Source organism: Macaca fascicularis, chromosome 1 (genome assembly GCF_037993035.2).
Source record: "Macaca fascicularis isolate 582-1 chromosome 1, T2T-MFA8v1.1".
Lineage (NCBI taxonomy): Eukaryota > Metazoa > Chordata > Mammalia > Primates > Cercopithecidae > Macaca > Macaca fascicularis.
In genome coordinates, this window is record NC_088375.1 from 83,256,642 (window position 1) to 83,274,326 (window position 17,685).

A 17,685-nucleotide genomic window follows, 5' to 3' on the forward strand; every position below is an offset into this window, starting at 1 on the left:
AACATGGTGAAACCCCATCTCTACTAAAAATACAAAAATTAGCCGGCTGTGGTGGCACAAGCCTGTAGTCCCAGCTACTCGGGAGGCTGAGGCAGGAGAATCACTTGAGCCCAGGGGGCAGAGGTTGCAGTGAGCTGAGATCACGCCACTGCACTCCAGCCTGAGCGACAGAGTGAGACTCCATCTCAAAAAAAAAAAAAAAAAAAGAAAAAGAAATTCATACTTCTTTATTAAATCAAGTCTTTAGATATTTAAGATGATCACTCTACCAGCCCACAGTAGGAGAGGAAAAATGTGAAGAAAAAAATATTTCTTAAATTTCAGAGTTAGAGAAATATGTTGACAACATATTGCTAGGAGAAAAAATAAAAAGCTGCAAACAAAATATGCACTATTACTATTTTTAAAATGAGAGACAGAGAGAGGCAAAAGGAGGAAAAAAAAAGAGAAAAGTGTACCTAAACTCATTTAGTGGGATTACAGGCCATATTTGTTTTCTATTTCATTTTGTGTTGTGTGTTTTTTTTTTTTTTCCTTGTAATGATTTGGTTTGCTTTGCAAATTTTTTAAAAATAATTTCACACTTGCAGGGAAGTGGCAAGAATAATACAAAAACTCCCTTATACCTTTCATCTCTATTTCCAAATTCTTAAAATTTACCCTATCATTTCTCTCATATATATATGTAATGTTTTTCTGAATCATTTGGAAGTAAATTGCAGACATGTTGCCACTTGACCTCTAAATAGTTCAGTGTGCATTGTTCATTATTTACTCATGTTTAGTTTATTGTCCCAATAATATCTTTTATTGCAAAATAGAATATAAGTTTTGGTCAAAATTTCAATTCATGATTTCTCATTGTATTAAGTTTTCATGTCTCTTAAGTCTCCTAATAAGTATTTTATTTGTTTGTTTGTCTGTTTATTTAGAGGTGAGGTCTCGCTATGTTGCCCCAGCTGAACTTGAATTCCTGGGCTCAAGTGATCCCCTTGCCCTAACCACCCAGGTAGCTGGAACTATGGGTGCGTGCCACCATACCCTAAATCTCCTTTAATCTATAATAGTTCCTCAGTCTGCCTTTGTCTTTCATAACTTTGATGTTTTTGAAAAGTACAAGTACAAGCTAGTTACAGTGGTCACTGACTATCCACAGGGAATTGGTTTCAGGACCCCCTGTGGATACTGGGATTCTTGGATATTCAAGTCCCTTATATCAAATGATGTAGTATTTGCCTATAATCTACACACATCCTGCTGTATAATTTAAATCATGTCTAGATTACTTATAGTACCTAATACACAGTAAATGCTGTATAAATAGTTATTAATCTGTATTGTTTAGGAAATAATGACAAGGAAAAAAAGTCTGTATAGTTTCAGTACAGATGCAGACATTGTAGGCCTAACTACATGGTACAGGTCAGCAATACCTTAACATTTTCTGAAATTTTTTTTCCTGAATATTTTCAATGTGAGTCTGGTTGAATCCATGGATGTGGAACCCATGGATATAGAGAGCTGACTGTATTTTGTAAAGTGTCCCTCAGTTGGGATTTAGCTGATATTTTCTTATGGTTAGATTAAGGCCATGCAGTATTGTAGTAGTATCACAGAAGTAATGTTACATCATTCTTGGTACATCATATCAAGAGGCCTGTGATACCAATCTGTCTCATTCGTGGTGATATTAACTTTGGTCACTTGGTTAAAGTGGTTTCTGCCACTTGTGGGAACTTTCAGACCATATACATACATTAAACTTTCACCTACTGGTTTCTAAAGTTCATTGATAATTTTTGACTGAATTACTACGATATTGTTTACCAAAAGGTAGCTTACTAACTCCACAACTTCTTCTAAATTTATTTAATGATGTTATCCTATACAGGAAGAGCTTTTCTTTCTCTTCCCTTTGTTTATTTATATCAGTATGGCCTCATGGATTTCTATTTTATTCAAGGATTATAATTGGTTACCATCATCATTTATTTTGACATTCAGTTGTCCCAAATTAGATCAGTGGAACTCTTCATTGTGTTCTTAATTTGTAATTGTTTCCAGATTTTTGGCAATGAGTATATGATCACTTTTTGTACTTAGGAGAAAGAAAGCTACTCTTTTAAAATGTTAACTGATGAGTCGTGTGCAAATTCTTGCACAACATGGAAGCTCTTTGGGTAATATAGTAAGATCTTCGGTATTAAAATGATTCATAAGGCCACTTCAAACAATGAAATGCTATGATTCTAAAAATATGTTGGTTTACATTTTTCACATTAAATATTTATAATTTTTTATTTTGCAGCTTTAATAGTCCAGACATGACAATAGACCCTGAGTTTCGGCTATGGTTAAGCTCAAAATCATACAGTTCTTTTCCAATTCCTATTCTTAAAAAGGGTTTAAAGGTAAGAACAAAGTATAACAGATTTAATATTGACTGAGGAGCCCTGTTTGAATGTAAGTTATCTTACATTCAGAACTCTGAGTTTAAAAGAGAGAGCTAATTATGATAAATTCTGAAATGCTAAATTTCTGCTTTGTGCTCAGCCCCATACTGGGGATCAGGAAGAACACTAAAGTAGATTCCTACTTGCAAGGAATTCACAATTTGTATGTTATTTTCTCAAACAAGGATGTTAGACCTCCAATTACTATAAGTGAAATTTACAATTTGTGTTGCCTTCCTGCCCTTCACTTCTCTAGCATTTCTTATTTCTGCCCTCCTTAAACATATTATCATTAATTCTCTAGAAAGGGTCTGACAGAAAGCAGGCTAAAACTGTTTACTAAAAAGTCCTTATTAAAGATTATCTGGGACTTCTCACATCCACTATTGAGGTTGAATAAATAGTAAGAAAGTCATTTCTGTTAGACCAGGGTCCAGTTGACCAACAGGCGGAGTCCTAATAGCAGAGAAAACTGACTGATGGCATAGGCAGAAGGGGATACCCAGACTCCCGGGCACGTGCACACTACCAGCTTTCACAGAAGTGGGTAGGCATGGAGAAAGTCCGGTGGATGAGGCACTTTCCAGATAGAGCCCCAATCCAGCCTAAGAAACTTCCTGCCACATTGCTTCCCAGCTCTGCCCATCTCCTGTATGTACCTACCCAAACTGACAGTACTGAACCACTTCCCAACAACCCAGCTCCTGGGGCAGACAGAACAGGGACTGGAGAAACCCACAGCTCTTAGTCTGAGACTCGAAAGATTCCACTTATCTCCCAGAGACCAGCAGACCAAGCTCTCAGACAGCCTTGTATCTTTGGTCAGGAGACGGGGATTGGGGGGTGGAGGTAGGGGAATGAAGGGTGTCAGAGAGGAACAGAGATAGCGCTTCAGGGAATATTTCATCCCAAGTAGTCCATCGCTCCACTTCCACTTTAAGTCTCCATCAGCATTTCAAATGTTGCTATAATTAGTGCATACATAAAACTTTATGGGAGTTTTTCATATGCCATTATTTATACGAGATGATAATTTTCTTGATATATTAAAAGAGCACCTACAAATAAGTCGGAAAAACATTAACATTCCATACAAAATGGGCAAAGGACACAAAAGGTCAATAAACATATTTTAAAAATAAAAGTTCAGCCCCTAGGTATCAGAAAAATACAAATCGAAAATTGCATTAAATTGGCTAAGATTATAACTATGATATAGTTAGTGTTATTAAGGATGTGATGAAATAACTACTCTCACATAATGCTGACAAGGTAATATCTGGGAGATATTAATCCAGAAAGGAAGGTAATTTCACAGTATATAGATAGTGTTTATAAATTTCATACAATTTAATCATAGCCCACTTCTAGGAAAAGGCCAAATAAATTATGATGCATTTGTGTGATAAAATAGTATGCTGTCACTAAAAATCAAAACTAACTCTCGTTCTCTCTCTCTCTCTCTCTCTCTGCTCTCTCTCTCTGCCCTCCTTCCACTCACTTTCCCCTTCAGATATAGTTCCTTAAGGGAGTGGACAGACACCTACTTTTAGATATATGAGAATGAGTTCTTTAAAGAATCAATCATAGCAATCGGGAAACAGTGCTCTATAAATATTTTCTCATTTCTGCACAATTAGGGCTTTCTAAGCAACAATTGCTGGCAACCTGAATTAAAGGATGTTTGAAAGGCAGACATGCCTTGGAAAATAGAGAATATCTCCTCTACTGTGCACAGAGCCATTTGCTCTCATTCTAAGGGTGACAGAGTCAGAGAAGCTTGTCTTCTGCCTCCTGGAGCCACTTACCTTCTCAGGGTGATAAAACAGAGCCATTTGCTTACACTCCAGGGGGTATAAAAACCTAGAGACCTCCTCTTTCCCAGAGAAGATTTGTTTACATTCCAAAGCAAAAGTCTGTCTCTCTTTCTCTATCTCTGAGAAGAGGAAAGGCTGCTTTGCCAGCCATTCTGTAAGCTCCAAGTTTCATAATTTGAGTCCCCCTCTTATGGTACAAATCCCACTATGCACACACAGGACATGGGAATCTGATCCCTGATCCAGAAATCTCATGTTCACACACACACACACACACACACACAGCTCTATGCCATATATACATACATTTATATATCATATATAGATATCCATACAACTTATGTGTGTATGTGTGTGTTTATATATAAACTGTGCAAGGAGGGTAACATTTCAGACCCTTCACAATTTCAGACTTAACAGCCACACTCTCAAAAAAGCCCTCCAATTGATTCCCTCCCCACCTCACCCTCAGTCTCGCATCATTTCCATTATTCTAGTTAAGAAGTCAACCAAATGGACTTTCAATGCAACCAAAGAAATTAGTAACATACCCAGTTAATTGTTCTCCTGATGGTTCAGTTAGTGCTGATGCTGCTGTTGATTCAGTTCGTGTTGTTTCCCATGATTTGGGACCCCCTGTATCTGCTGCCTTGCATAGGCCATGCAGCCTGCGTCCTGTTACAGCCTCATAACTGCCATTGACACATAAGTTTAGGCTCCCATAACTCTTCATTTTCAAAGTTCCTAAAATCCCAAGCCCTATACTCTGAGCAAATAAGAGTGCTTTTAATCACAACATTATACTTCCCATTTCAAAATATGAATTGGAGCAATAGAAAATCTGGGACAATCCTTTTAGAGACATTTTTACATGGCAAAAGAATAACACAAGATTTTGGATTTGCCAGTGAGTCTTGAAAATAGTTACATTCTTGCCTAGTTCTTTTACCAGTGTTGTAGAAAGACAAGTGCCCTATAGACCAGTGCCTGCATCTGTCCTCACATGCCATTTTACTCACATCTGTTTTCAAGATTGCCATGGAATCTCCCCAGGGATTGAAAAGTAATTTACTTCAGACATTTGGATGTACTGGGAGTGGAGAGGTAACAGAAGAGATATTTGAAAATCCTGACTGTGGACAATGGTGGAAAAAACTTTTATTTAGCCTATGTTTTTTCAATGCTGTGATCAATGAAAGAAAAAGTTATGGAATATTGGGCTGGAATATTGCTTATAAATTTAATTCTTCAGACTTGGGGGTAAGTGTAGTCTCTTCAAAACAAACAACAAATAAATAACAATAAGATACAAATTTAGAGCCTACTACGTGCTTACACAAATACTAAGTGTTTTACATGGTGGTAAGAAAATGAACTCTATAACTAGTCAATAAGGGCTAACGTTTAGAAACATGGTCTGTGGGCCGGGCACGGTGACTCACGCCTGTAATCCCAGCACTTTGGGAGGCCGAGGCGGGCGGATCACGAGGTCAGGAGATCGAGACCATCCTGGCTAACATGGTGAAACCCCGTTTCTACTAAAAATACAAAAAATTAGCCAGATGTGGTGGCGGGCACCTGTAGTCCCAGCTACTCGGGAGGCTGAGGCAGGAGAATGGCCTGAACCTGGGAGGCGGAGCTTGCAGTGAGCCGAGATCGCGCCACTGCACTCCAGCCTGGGCGACAGAGCGAGACTCCACCTCAAAAAAAAAAAAAAAAGAAACACAGTCTTTGATGCCAGTTTTTCTGAATTAAATTGCAGCTCCACAACTTACATCTGTACAAGTATGTAATCTATTGGGCAAACTAACTTCTCAGAGTCTTAGTTTCCTTGGCCAAAGAAAGCAAACTGGGGGAGACCAAATGTCAGTACTGACTCCAGAGGATCATTATATAATTATAGGCAAACTTGTTAATGTAAGTACAAAGCTCAATCAAAAGGCAAATAATATATTAGGGGGAAACATTTGAACCATATATTAGACATGTCAGGCACATAGAAGAGTGCCTGACAGACATAATTTACTATAAAAATGTTTGTTTGTTAGTATGACTTACTCATTTAAAGCAAGAGACATTCCATTGACCCATTGTTTGGGGAAAAATTTAGCTCAATCGTCTTTCTTTACTATTCTCTATATAGAACCTTCTGTTTGTTGTTTATTGCAGGGTGTTTTCTTTATTGCTAAAATAAACACGTGGTAGCATCTGCTTAAATTTTTCCCAGGTTAACTTTCTTGCAATTGTGCTTCCAGTGTACAACATTACACCCTTGATTACCTATTCATTTATATATATGACAGCAATTTAAAAAAAAAAAAAAACTTTCTGAGGAAAATCTTGATTCTGCCTCTGGATATTTATAACCTAAACCCACTCTAGATGGGTAGCCTTCTTTGTCTTCTATATGTTTCTATTAGGCTTTTTTCAGTTTTGAAAAGAGGCTTTCATATTTACTGCAAGTTCAACTGCCTGTCAGACATAATACTTCTGTACCTAACCAGGAATACAACATAAAACACTGCATTTGGGATATTGATTTAAAAGTATAAGCTCAAGCACCCTTCTGTCAAGTCCTTATTCAAAGCTCAATCAAAAGGCAAATAATATATTAGGGGGAAATATTTGAACCATATATTAGACATGTTGGTGTCTACTGTAAATAATTGATATTTTTATTTAAATAAGAAAATGAATTCAAAGAAAAGAAAAGTCACCTTTAATAGAAACAGTATAATGTCTAAATTAACAAAGAAAAAAGGAAAATAAATAACAATTTGATCAAGATATCAAAATAAAAGGGAGAGAAAAAACAAAGCAAAATAATAACATAAAGCAATATGGAAGGAATGTTATCAGTCATTATATTGAGTGTAAATGGACTGCATTCTCTCAATAAAAGGCAAGACCATTAAATCGGGTTACAAAACAAAACCCAGGAATATGCAATTTATAAGAAAAAGTGAAATTAATGAAGAAATTTTGAAACTATCAAGAAAATAACAGAAGAAAGCAGAAATGGCAATATTAATATCAGTCAGAATGTAATGACTGAGAGTGCTATATTCTTCAGACAACAGCATATTGTAGCATATATATATACACATACATATATATACACAGGTATACATGTACATATATATGTATATATGTATATGCAATTATTGTGGGAAATTTCAAAAAACCACCATCAGGATTGTACAGCTCTAATAAACAAAAATAAGACAAAGAATAGAATAATGGAGTCAATAAATTTGATTAACAGATGGATCAAGAGACTACCATCCCTCTAATAAAGAGTACATATTTTTTCAGGTATCCAAGGAACTGTTACACAACTCAATCATGAGCATGGCCACGAAGAAAAACCTTTAATGATTTTATGGGCCACATTATCTGAACACAATTTAATATAATAAAAATTTGACCCCTAAAAATCTTAACAACTTAGATATTAAGAAACATAACTCCAGATAACCTTTTATCAAATAGGATATTAAAAGAGAAATCAGCCAGGCTCGGTGGCTCACAGCTGTAATCTCAGCACTTTGGGAGGGTAAGGTGGGTGGATCACCTGAGGTCAGGAGTTCAAGACCAGCCTGGTCAACATGATGAAACCCGCGCAGTGGCTCATGCCTGTAATCCGAGAGCTTTGGGAGGCCAAGGCGGTTGGATCACCTAAGGTCGGGAGTTCGAAACCAGCCTGACCAACATAGAGTAACCCCATCTCTACTAAAAATAAAAATTAGCCAGGCATGGTGGCACATGCCTGTAATCCCAGCTACTCAGGAGGCAGGAGAATTGCTTGAACCCAGGAGGTGGAGGTTGCGGTGAGCTGAGATTGCAGCACTGCACTCCAGCCTGGGCGACAGAATGAAACTCTGTCTCAAAAACAAAAAACAAACAAACAAACAAACAAAAACAGGGGAAATCACAGGCTGTGCAACATAGAAAGCCCCGTCTGGAAAAAAAAAAAAAAAAAAGCCAGGTGGCACGCCTGTACTCACAGGCACTTGGGAGGCTGAGGCAGGAGGACCACTTGAGCCCAGGAGGTTGAGGCTGCAGTAAGCCATGTTTGGGCCACTGCACTCCAGCCTGGGTGACAGAGCGACACCCTGTCTCAAAAAATAAAAATAAATAAAATCACAAATATCTCAAACACAATGGAAATGAGACTACTTCAGACCAAAAATTACATGACAGAACAAAAGCTGTAGTTAGGAAAAAAAAATGTTTGACCTTGAATGTCTCCACTATTAAAGAAAACATACGGGAAATAAATATCCATCTTAAGAAATTAGAAAACAAAAGAAAATAAAAGCTAATAAAGAAATTCTTTATAAATTTTGAAATTGGATTTTTAAAATTCTTTTCATATATTTTTTAAAGCTTACAGCTATAAAAAAATGGATTTTGATAAGACATAAAATTTGAAAATCTAGATGAAGCCAATGATTTCCTAGAAAATACGAATTATCAAAATTGACTCAAAGAGAAACTGAAATTTTGGTTAGGCCAGTTGCCACAAAAGACATTGCAAATGACACCAGAATGAGATGGTTTTACAGCTTAATTCACTCTGAACGTTAAGAAATAGATAGTATTAATATTATATATTCTAGACCTTAGTAAAAGATCACAATCTCCCCAGTTTATTTTATGAAGCAACATAATGTTAATATGAATACCTGATAAAGATATTAATAATATACATAAGAACTGTAGATTAATTTCACTCAGGACTTGAGATGTAAAGATTCTACATAAAACATAAGTTGATTTCAGCAATGAAACAAAAGAGTAATACACTGTAACCAAGTTGGTTTTATTCCACTAATGCAAGAATGACCCAGTAACTGGAAATTTATAATCCTAATTTATATGATCATCTCAATAGATGTAGAAGAGGCATTTGTTATGAATTTTGGAGCCATTTCTAGTAAAAACCTAAAGTAATAGGATTAAAAGAAACCACTTAAATATGAAAAAGACTACCTAAAAACAACAATGTCCACATGTTCCACATAGTCAAACACTGAAATTGTTTCAAATAAAATCAAGAATTAGATAAGGATGCCCATTATTACCACTGTAATTCAACAGTGTCTTAGAATTTCTAGTAAATGCAATGAGATAAGAAAATTATAATAATTCATATTAACATTGTAAAAAGAGAAAAAACTATCTTTTTATTGATTATATAATTGTACATCTAGAAAACCTAAGATACTAGTAAAACAAAATCTAGTAATCGGAGAATTTTGTAAAGTAACTGGATAAAAATGTAAAGATGTAAAGATCAATAAAGCCTCCCTGGTAATAAACACCCAGGAATGGAAGTAGGCAAAACGTTACTTTCACAGCAGTGATGAAAATATTTAAATACTGAGGAATAAATTTAACATGAAACGTATGGGTCCTAAATAAGGAATAGCATAAATTAAAGAGAAAAGAGAGGCATAACATTTGTTGAGAGCTTAAAATATTTGGATTGCTTTATCCGAATTATTTAATTCCCACAACAACATTATGAGGTAAGAACACTAATTATCCTCATTTTACAGATAGGGATATAGAGGCACAGGCCACCTAAGAAACCTGCCCAAGTTACATAGGTAATAACTGGAAGTCTGATTCCACAGTTCATTTTTTAATCCTGCCTCCCCTAAATAAATGCATCAATGTTCTTTATGGGAAGACTTCCCATATCCTAACTATCAATTCTTCCAAAATTAATAATCAAATATACTGCAGTTCCAATTAAAATCCTATTAGAGAAGTTTTGGAATTAATAAAATTCATATGGAAGAACAGATGCTGAAGAATAAGCTAGAAATGTACAAAAAAGAAAAATCCTGAAGGGGTTTTCCTTCACCAGATATGAAAACATGGTAAAAATCCACTATACTAAAATCAAGATTGTTTGGCAGAGAAGTAGACAATAAATCGATGAGACATAGTTGAGAGTGCAGAAATCTAAGTTTTTATGAGATTTTAACATTTGACACAGGTAATATTTCAACTCAGGAAAAAGGAATTTTCAAAAAGTAAATGATACTGGCATGACTGGCCATCTAGTTGGAAGAAAATTACTGGTTCCTTTATCTTACATCCTATATAAAAATAAATTCCAGAATGGAATAAAATTTAAATGTATAACAATATAAATAACCAAAATAAATCTAGGAGATTACATATACAATCTTGGAGTTGGGAACAAGTAACCCTAATTGAAAACCCAGAACCATAAAAGAAGAGATAGGCATATTTAATTACAAAAAGCTTTTATATGGCAAATGGTGGCAAAATAAAGTCAATGGACAAACGCCAGATTTAGGATAACGAAAATGACTGACAGAGAGTTAATATCTGTGATATACAAAGAGCTCTTATCTATTAACAAGAAAAAGACAAACAAGCCAAAGGAAAAATAGGCGGTGTACAGAGAATTGTATTTAAATGACCAACGGACATAAGAAAAGATGCTCAAAATAACCAGTACTAGGTGAAATACAAATTAAACTAACAGCAAATGTACCGCCCATGAGACTGGCAAAAATTAAATAAACCAACATTTCCTGTTAGTGGCAGGGATGAGAGAACAGTGACAAAGAAATTCCTTCACACACTGTTAGTGTAAATATGAATTGTTACAGCCACTGAACATTGATAACCGAAATATATTGTCCAATTGCGGCACAGTGTGTATGCTAAACTAGTATTTGTGGCGGGGAAAAGACAGGAAAACAGAAAGGAAGGGGAAGAGGAGGGCCGGGCGCAGTGGCTCACGCCTGTAATCCCAGCACTTTGGGAGGCCAAGGCCGCCGGATCACAAGTTCAGGAGATCGAGACCATCCTGGCTAACACGGCGAAACCCCGTCCGGGCGAGGTGGCGGGCGCCTGTAGTCCCAGCTACTCGGGAGGCTGAGGCAGGAGAACCGCTTGAACCCGGGAGGTGGAGGTTGCAGTGAACTGAGATCGCGCCACTGTACTCCAGCCTGGGCACAGAGCGAGACTCCCTCAAGAAAGAAAAGAAAGAAGGGAGGAAGGGAGGAAGGGAAAAAGGAAGGGAGGAAGGAAGGGAGGAAGGGAGGGAGGAACGGAGGGAAGGAAGGAAAGGGGAGAGGAAAGGGAGGCGGAGATGAGAAATAGTTGAAGAGCACAAGGAGGATAGAAAGAAGGGAGAGGGGAAGCGAAGGACGGAGAGAGAAGAGAAGAAGTCAACCTATGTGCAACTAGAACGTCTCTGTAAGAATACACAAGAATTCTGTCAATGGTGCCCTCAAGGGAGAGGATCTGACGGCTAAAGTCGGGAGTGGAAGAAATCTTACTTTATCTTGTTTACCTTTTTGCGCTTTTTGAATTCAGTACCACGTGCCTGCTTTGCCTATTCAAACAAATAACAGCAATTAAATAGCTCAATGCCTATTCAACAATAACCAAAAAGAACTAGTGGATAAATGTGAATGTACCAGCGCAGGCACGTGCCTCACGCCTGTAATCTCAGCACTTTGGGAGGCCAAGGCAGACGGATCACTTGAGCCCAGGAGTTCAAGACGAGCCTGGGCAACATGGCGAAAGCCCATCTCTACAAAAAAATACAAAAATTAGCCAGGCAGGGAGGCTGAGGAAAAAAGCTGAGGTGGGAGGTTCGCTTTAGCTGGAGAGGTCAAGGATGCAGTGAGCCAAGATCAGGCCACTGCACTCCAGCCTGGGCAACAAAGTGAGACCCTGTCTCAAAAAAAAAGTGTGTGTCTCAATATTTGTGTCTTACTATATATATATATATACACACACACACACAATTCTAGTAAATATAAACTATTCTAGTAAGACAAATGAAATATATATAAAATATATTTGTCTATATATATTTTTTTTTCTTCTTCTTCTTCTTCTTCTTCTTCTTCTTCTTTTGAGACGGAGTCTCGCTCTGTCACCCAGGCTGGAGTGCAGTAGCGTGATCTCAGCTGACTGTGACCCCCTATGTCCTGGGTTCAAGTTATTCTCCTGCCTCAGCCTCCCAAGTAGCTGGGATTACAGGCATGAGTCACCATGCCTGGCTAATTTTTGTATTTTTAGTAGAGATGGGGTTTCACCATGTTGGTCAGGCTGGTCTCAAATTCCTGACCTCAAATGATGCGCCTGCCTTGGCCTCCCAAAGTGCTGGGATTACAGGTGTGAGCCACTGTGCCTAGCCTATTTCTATAAATTTTTTAAAAAGAAAATATATGTAGCTGTTTGAGAGTTGATTTTATGTTAAAAAGTCAGAGTGAGTAAGCTGGAAACACATATCGAAATAATAAAGACTCATGGGTTTTCTAAAGGTTGCCATTAAGGTGTTGGAAAATTCCCTGAGAGGGCAGCCCAGTATTTCATGGCAAGCACTGCGCTACCTGATTGGAGAAGTGATTTACGGTGGCCGGGTAATTGATAACTGGGACAAGCGATGCTTGAAGACCCTGCTCTACAAATTTTGTAATCCTGAAGTGCTGAAAGATGACTTCAGTTTCTCCAGTGATGGGGTAGGAAAAGAATTAATCTTCTTGCATTTCTCAATAATTTTAAAGTAAACATTGTTGCATTATTTAAAATACATATTTAAATGAATTTTGATGTTCATTTTTAAAGGTTTTTATTAGCTTTCAGTATTATAAAAGTAATTTACCCATGACTGTATTAAATATAACATTGTGCAGGGCAGTAAACAAAAAGAATGATTTAAAAATAGTTCATGTCCTCTGAGAACCCAAAGTGTAAGATACAAAGCACAAGAGAGATAACATTTATAAATCAACGATTCCATGCCAGTCACTTGATATATGTTTCTCATTTAATGCTCAAAATAACCATAGGGAAGAGATGCTGTTGTCAGTTTACAGAAATCCCACATCTCTTGTTCTTTATCCCCTCTTCTCCCCCTCAGTTTTTATCCTCTATCCAAACCTTCACATTTGTGGAGCAGAAAACTCCATATTAGACACCAGCAACTGTGTGTGCCTGTTGAGTGGCTGCTAGCAGAGGAAAGAATCCTACAGACCTCTGACCTTAGACTGTGGAGGGTTGGACTTGACGTAAACTTTGATGGGTGGGAATTTGGATAAGAGAGGTGAATGGAAGATGAAAAGGAAGACGACAGCTGTGGGTGATCATTGTGAGCTGGTATAATCAAGAGAAAGAGAGGTCATATCCAGGTTGTCTGTCTGGGGTCTTGAGGATATGGATAGATAAAGAAAATAGTAAAAATATTTTAGGGAGATTCATTCGTAAGGCATCTATAGAATGGATAGCAATGGTCTATGTTGATGACCCTGAGTCAACAAGAAGGCATTAAATTACGTCGTTTATGCACTATTTGCTAAGGAAGAAAAATCTATGAGAGCTTTTTTTTTTTTTAAGATTTCCATCTAAACAAACAAACAAACAAACGTTTTAAGGCCGGGTGCAGTGGCTCATGCCTGTAATCCCAGCACTTTGGGAAGCTGAGGCAGGTGGACCACTTGAAGCCAAGAGTTCGAGAGCAGCCTGGACAGCATGGTGAAACCCTCATCTCTACTAAAAATACAAAAATTAGCCAGGTGTGATGGTGTGCACCTGTAGTCCCAGCTACTTAAGAGACTGAGGCCTGAGAATCATCTGAACCCGGGAGGTGGAGATTGCAGTGAGCCATGATCACACCACTGCATTCCATCCTGGGCAACAGAGCAAGATCCTGTCTGAAAAAAAAGAAAAAAAAAACTGTTTCAAATAACATTTTAGTTAAATTTAGGGTTCTTTGGCCAAGTGTGGTGGCTCATACCTATAATCCTAGCACTTTGGGAGGCCGAGGAGAGTAGATCACTTGAAGTCAGGAGTTCGAGACCAGCCTGGCCAACATGGTGAGACCCCATCTATACTAAAAACACAAAAATTAGCCAGGCATGGTGACTCATGCCTGTAATCCCAGCTACTTGGGAGGCTGAGGCATGAGAATCACTTGAATTTGTGAAGCAGAGGTTGAAGTGAACCGAGATCATGCCACTGCACTCCAGCCTGGGTGATAGAGTAAGACTCCATCTCAAAAAAAAAAAAAAAAAAAAGTTTAGGGTTCTTAAAATTGCCCAAAGAATACAATGTGCATGGTTTCGTACACACTATTACATTAAGTATGCACTAAGAGAATAAGGTATACTGTAACATACAGTATACAATTGCATTGGCAGAATTATATCACATGACAGAAATGTATTCTGAAATTTATATTTCAACTGTTCAGTTGCTTTAAAACACTGGGAATTTTATGACAGTTTCAGCTTGCCAACTCTTCCTGTTTTTTGCCATAATCTTGCTTCTTCTGCAGGTAATTTTTTTTATCAGTGACTGTTATTTGATTTTTCCCTCTGACCTTTATTAATTCTTCAACATTTTACTTAATGATATCAAGAAAGCCACCATTACCCACTTTCCTGACTATATGAACAATGCATTTCTCTTCTTGGTCAGTGATCAGTTATTCTTAAGATCATTCTCACATTCCTTCTATAGGTTTTACTAAAGTAAAGTGATTTGTTCAAGCCTTAATTGCATTCATTATCTATGGGTGGTCAGAATCACCCTCACCTTTAAAGTGTTTTTTTTTTCTTTCTCTCTTTTCCCAACAAGAAAGTTATACATGCATATCATATGCACATTACAATACAGTAGTCCCAGATGTTGCTTTCTACAGTGTCTAGAATATACAACATGCAATAAAAAAGCCTTCGGTATAAAATTTCATGGGAAAATATTGTCTTCAAGCATTACTGAAAGTAGATATCTTATTCTGGCAAAAACTAACAAAGTGTTCAGAAGTAGCAGGATTGAAGAAAAAAAGCTAACAAAATGGTTAAATTTTCAGATATGTCAGCCAGTTCCAGGATCTGCAAGCATAAAGGACTACATACACATTATCCAGTCCTTACCTGATGACGACCCTCCCGAGGTCTTAGGAATACACCCAGAGGCCATCAGGAGCTGCTGGGAGACCCAAGGCGAAGAGTTTATTGAAAATCTGATTGCCATGCAACCAAAAACTACCACTGCCAACCTCAGGATCAGGTAAGAACTCGCTAAGAAAAACTGTTGGTCAAAAATTATCAGGCTGGGTCTGGCAGTTCACGCCTATATCCCAGCACCTTGGGAGGCTGAGGGGGAAAGATTGCTTGAGCTCAGGAGTTCCAGACCAGCCTGAGCAACATGGTGAAACCCCGTCTCTACAAATAATACAAAAATTAGCCGAGTGTAGTGGTGAGCACCTGTAGTCCCAGAACTTGGGAGGCTGAGACCCTGTCTCAAAAAAAAAAATTCATTTGAAGAGATATGTAGAAAAGTATAGTCTACATGGTAAAGAAACTAAATTCTACTTCAATTAGTTCCTTATGTATTTAAGTTCTAATTTTTCAATTTGTACGTCTAACAAATTTTAACACTTTTAAAAGATATTTAAATGTTTGCTCCCATTTATAAACTTAATCAAACATTTTCAAATATATTAATATTCATTATAAAGTTAATGTACTTCAATTTGTCTGCCAGACCTTCTCAAATCTTTGAGTAACTTTTATAAATCTAATAATCAAATAAATGTGGTGAATCTTAAATTCTCTTATTCCCTAATATTATATATCAATCTAATGAGATTTCAACCTAAAATCATAAATCAGTTTCTCAATTATCTCTTTTAATCGGGGTCACAAGACTGACCCCAATCTAACACAAGGTATTACGAGGCCCAATTCTCTTAAACATTACAAATATTTAAGATATCAACATATTATAAGGAAATGCTTTTAATAAACATACTAGATATGTTTATTAATGTCCCTTTGGTCACTTTAAGAGGCTATAATTATCCCAATCTTGCTGCCTTTGCTTATTAGAGACTTGTCTGTGGGACTTAATTCAAAAATCTATCATATTCAATGTCATTTCCTTAGTGGTAGCAAATCTTTGCCTTCTGAAGGTAAGTTTTATTTTTGACACCTTTTGACCTTTTGAATTATTTGAAGCCACCTGGATTGAATTCTATGGAGAAAATCAACTTTAAAGTCAAAACAGTATCATGACAAAGTAAGGAGCCATGTGACCTCAGGTGTTCTGTAAACTGGTACCAAAGCAGCACTGTTAGACTAAATACTTCATGGCAGCTTTAAGGTTATTGCTTATCTTGAAGGATGACATTCATTTGACTGTGAAACCTGGAGTGTTTGTTAAAAAATTAGTCCTGGCCGGGCACGGTAGCTCACACCTGTAATCCCAGCACTTTGCGAGGCCGAGACAGGTGGATCATGAGGTTAGGAGTTCAAGATAAGCCTGGCCAAGATGGTAAAACCCCGTCTCTACTAAAAATACAAAAAAATTAGCCGGCATGGTGGTGGGCACCTATAATCCCAGCTACTCGGGGGCTGAGGCAGAGAATTGCTTGAACCCGGGAGGCAGAGGTTGCTGTGAGCCGAGATTGAACCACTGCACTCCAGCCGGGGCGATAGAGCAAAACTCCGTCTCAAAAAAAAAGAAAAGAAAAAGAAAAATCAGTCCCTACTAGTAAACAGAACAACAGAGAGAGGGAACTCAAAAGAGATGTGCCCCATTTCCTACTCATCCACTAACTAAGGAGGTCTTCCCTCTTTCCTGGGCCCTGGTTTCATCATCTTTAAAAGGATTCCAAAGAGCTCTTCCAGCTGTAGTGTTTAGTGGTTTTGTGTAGTATTGCAGCCTCACCTAGGCCTGGACACACACTCCCCCTGTCACCACCCACGGACTGTGTGATTAAGAAGCCCTTCATGTCAACACAGGAATGGGGCAAGCAGTGGGATCCTCCATGCAGCTGCTTCAGCATGCTCTGTTTAGTTGCCTCCTCTTTTTCATTGTCTTGCAGATGCATTCAGATGATTATTTTACAAAGAAATCCTAACAAAGCTTTTATAATACATATTTCCTTGCAAATGTCTAAAATACATTGGACAGTTTCTCATCTGTAAAATGAATTCCATGGTCTCTGTAACTATACCATAGTATAGTTTTGCGGTTCTGTGAAGATACGTTTATCTTCAGATGGAATTTAAGCAGAGGGCCCTCTAACATTAGATAGATCTGTAGCTTGTCATTCTCTTGATTTCTTTTATTTTCCTTTCCTTTTCTTTTTTTTTTTTTTTTTTTTTTTTTCTGAGATAGAGTCTTGCTCTGTCACGCAGGCTGGAGTGCAGTGGCACGACCTTGGCTCATTGCAACCTCCACCTCCCGAGTTCAAGTGATTCTTACGCCTCAGCATCCTGAGTAGCTCGGACTACAGGTGCCCACCATGCCTGGCTAATTTTTGTATTTTTAGTACAGACAGGGTTTTACCATGTTGGCCAGGCTGGTCTCAAACTCCTGACCTCAAGTGATCTGCCTACCTC

General features: G+C 37.6%; 1 protein-coding gene across 1 annotated transcript in view; it reads left to right on the plus strand.

Annotated features, from left to right (window-relative positions):
* The window catches only part of DNAH14 (dynein axonemal heavy chain 14), a 526,180-nt gene that overhangs the window by 488,806 nt on the left and 19,689 nt on the right, over positions 1-17,685 (plus strand). Inside the window, exons 76-79 of the mRNA XM_045397720.2 lie at positions 2,309-2,411; positions 5,303-5,530; positions 12,598-12,795; positions 15,147-15,346. Coding sequence (XP_045253655.2) covers positions 2,309-2,411; positions 5,303-5,530; positions 12,598-12,795; positions 15,147-15,346 — 729 coding nt within the window. The remainder of the gene's footprint in view (positions 1-2,308; positions 2,412-5,302; positions 5,531-12,597; positions 12,796-15,146; positions 15,347-17,685) is intronic.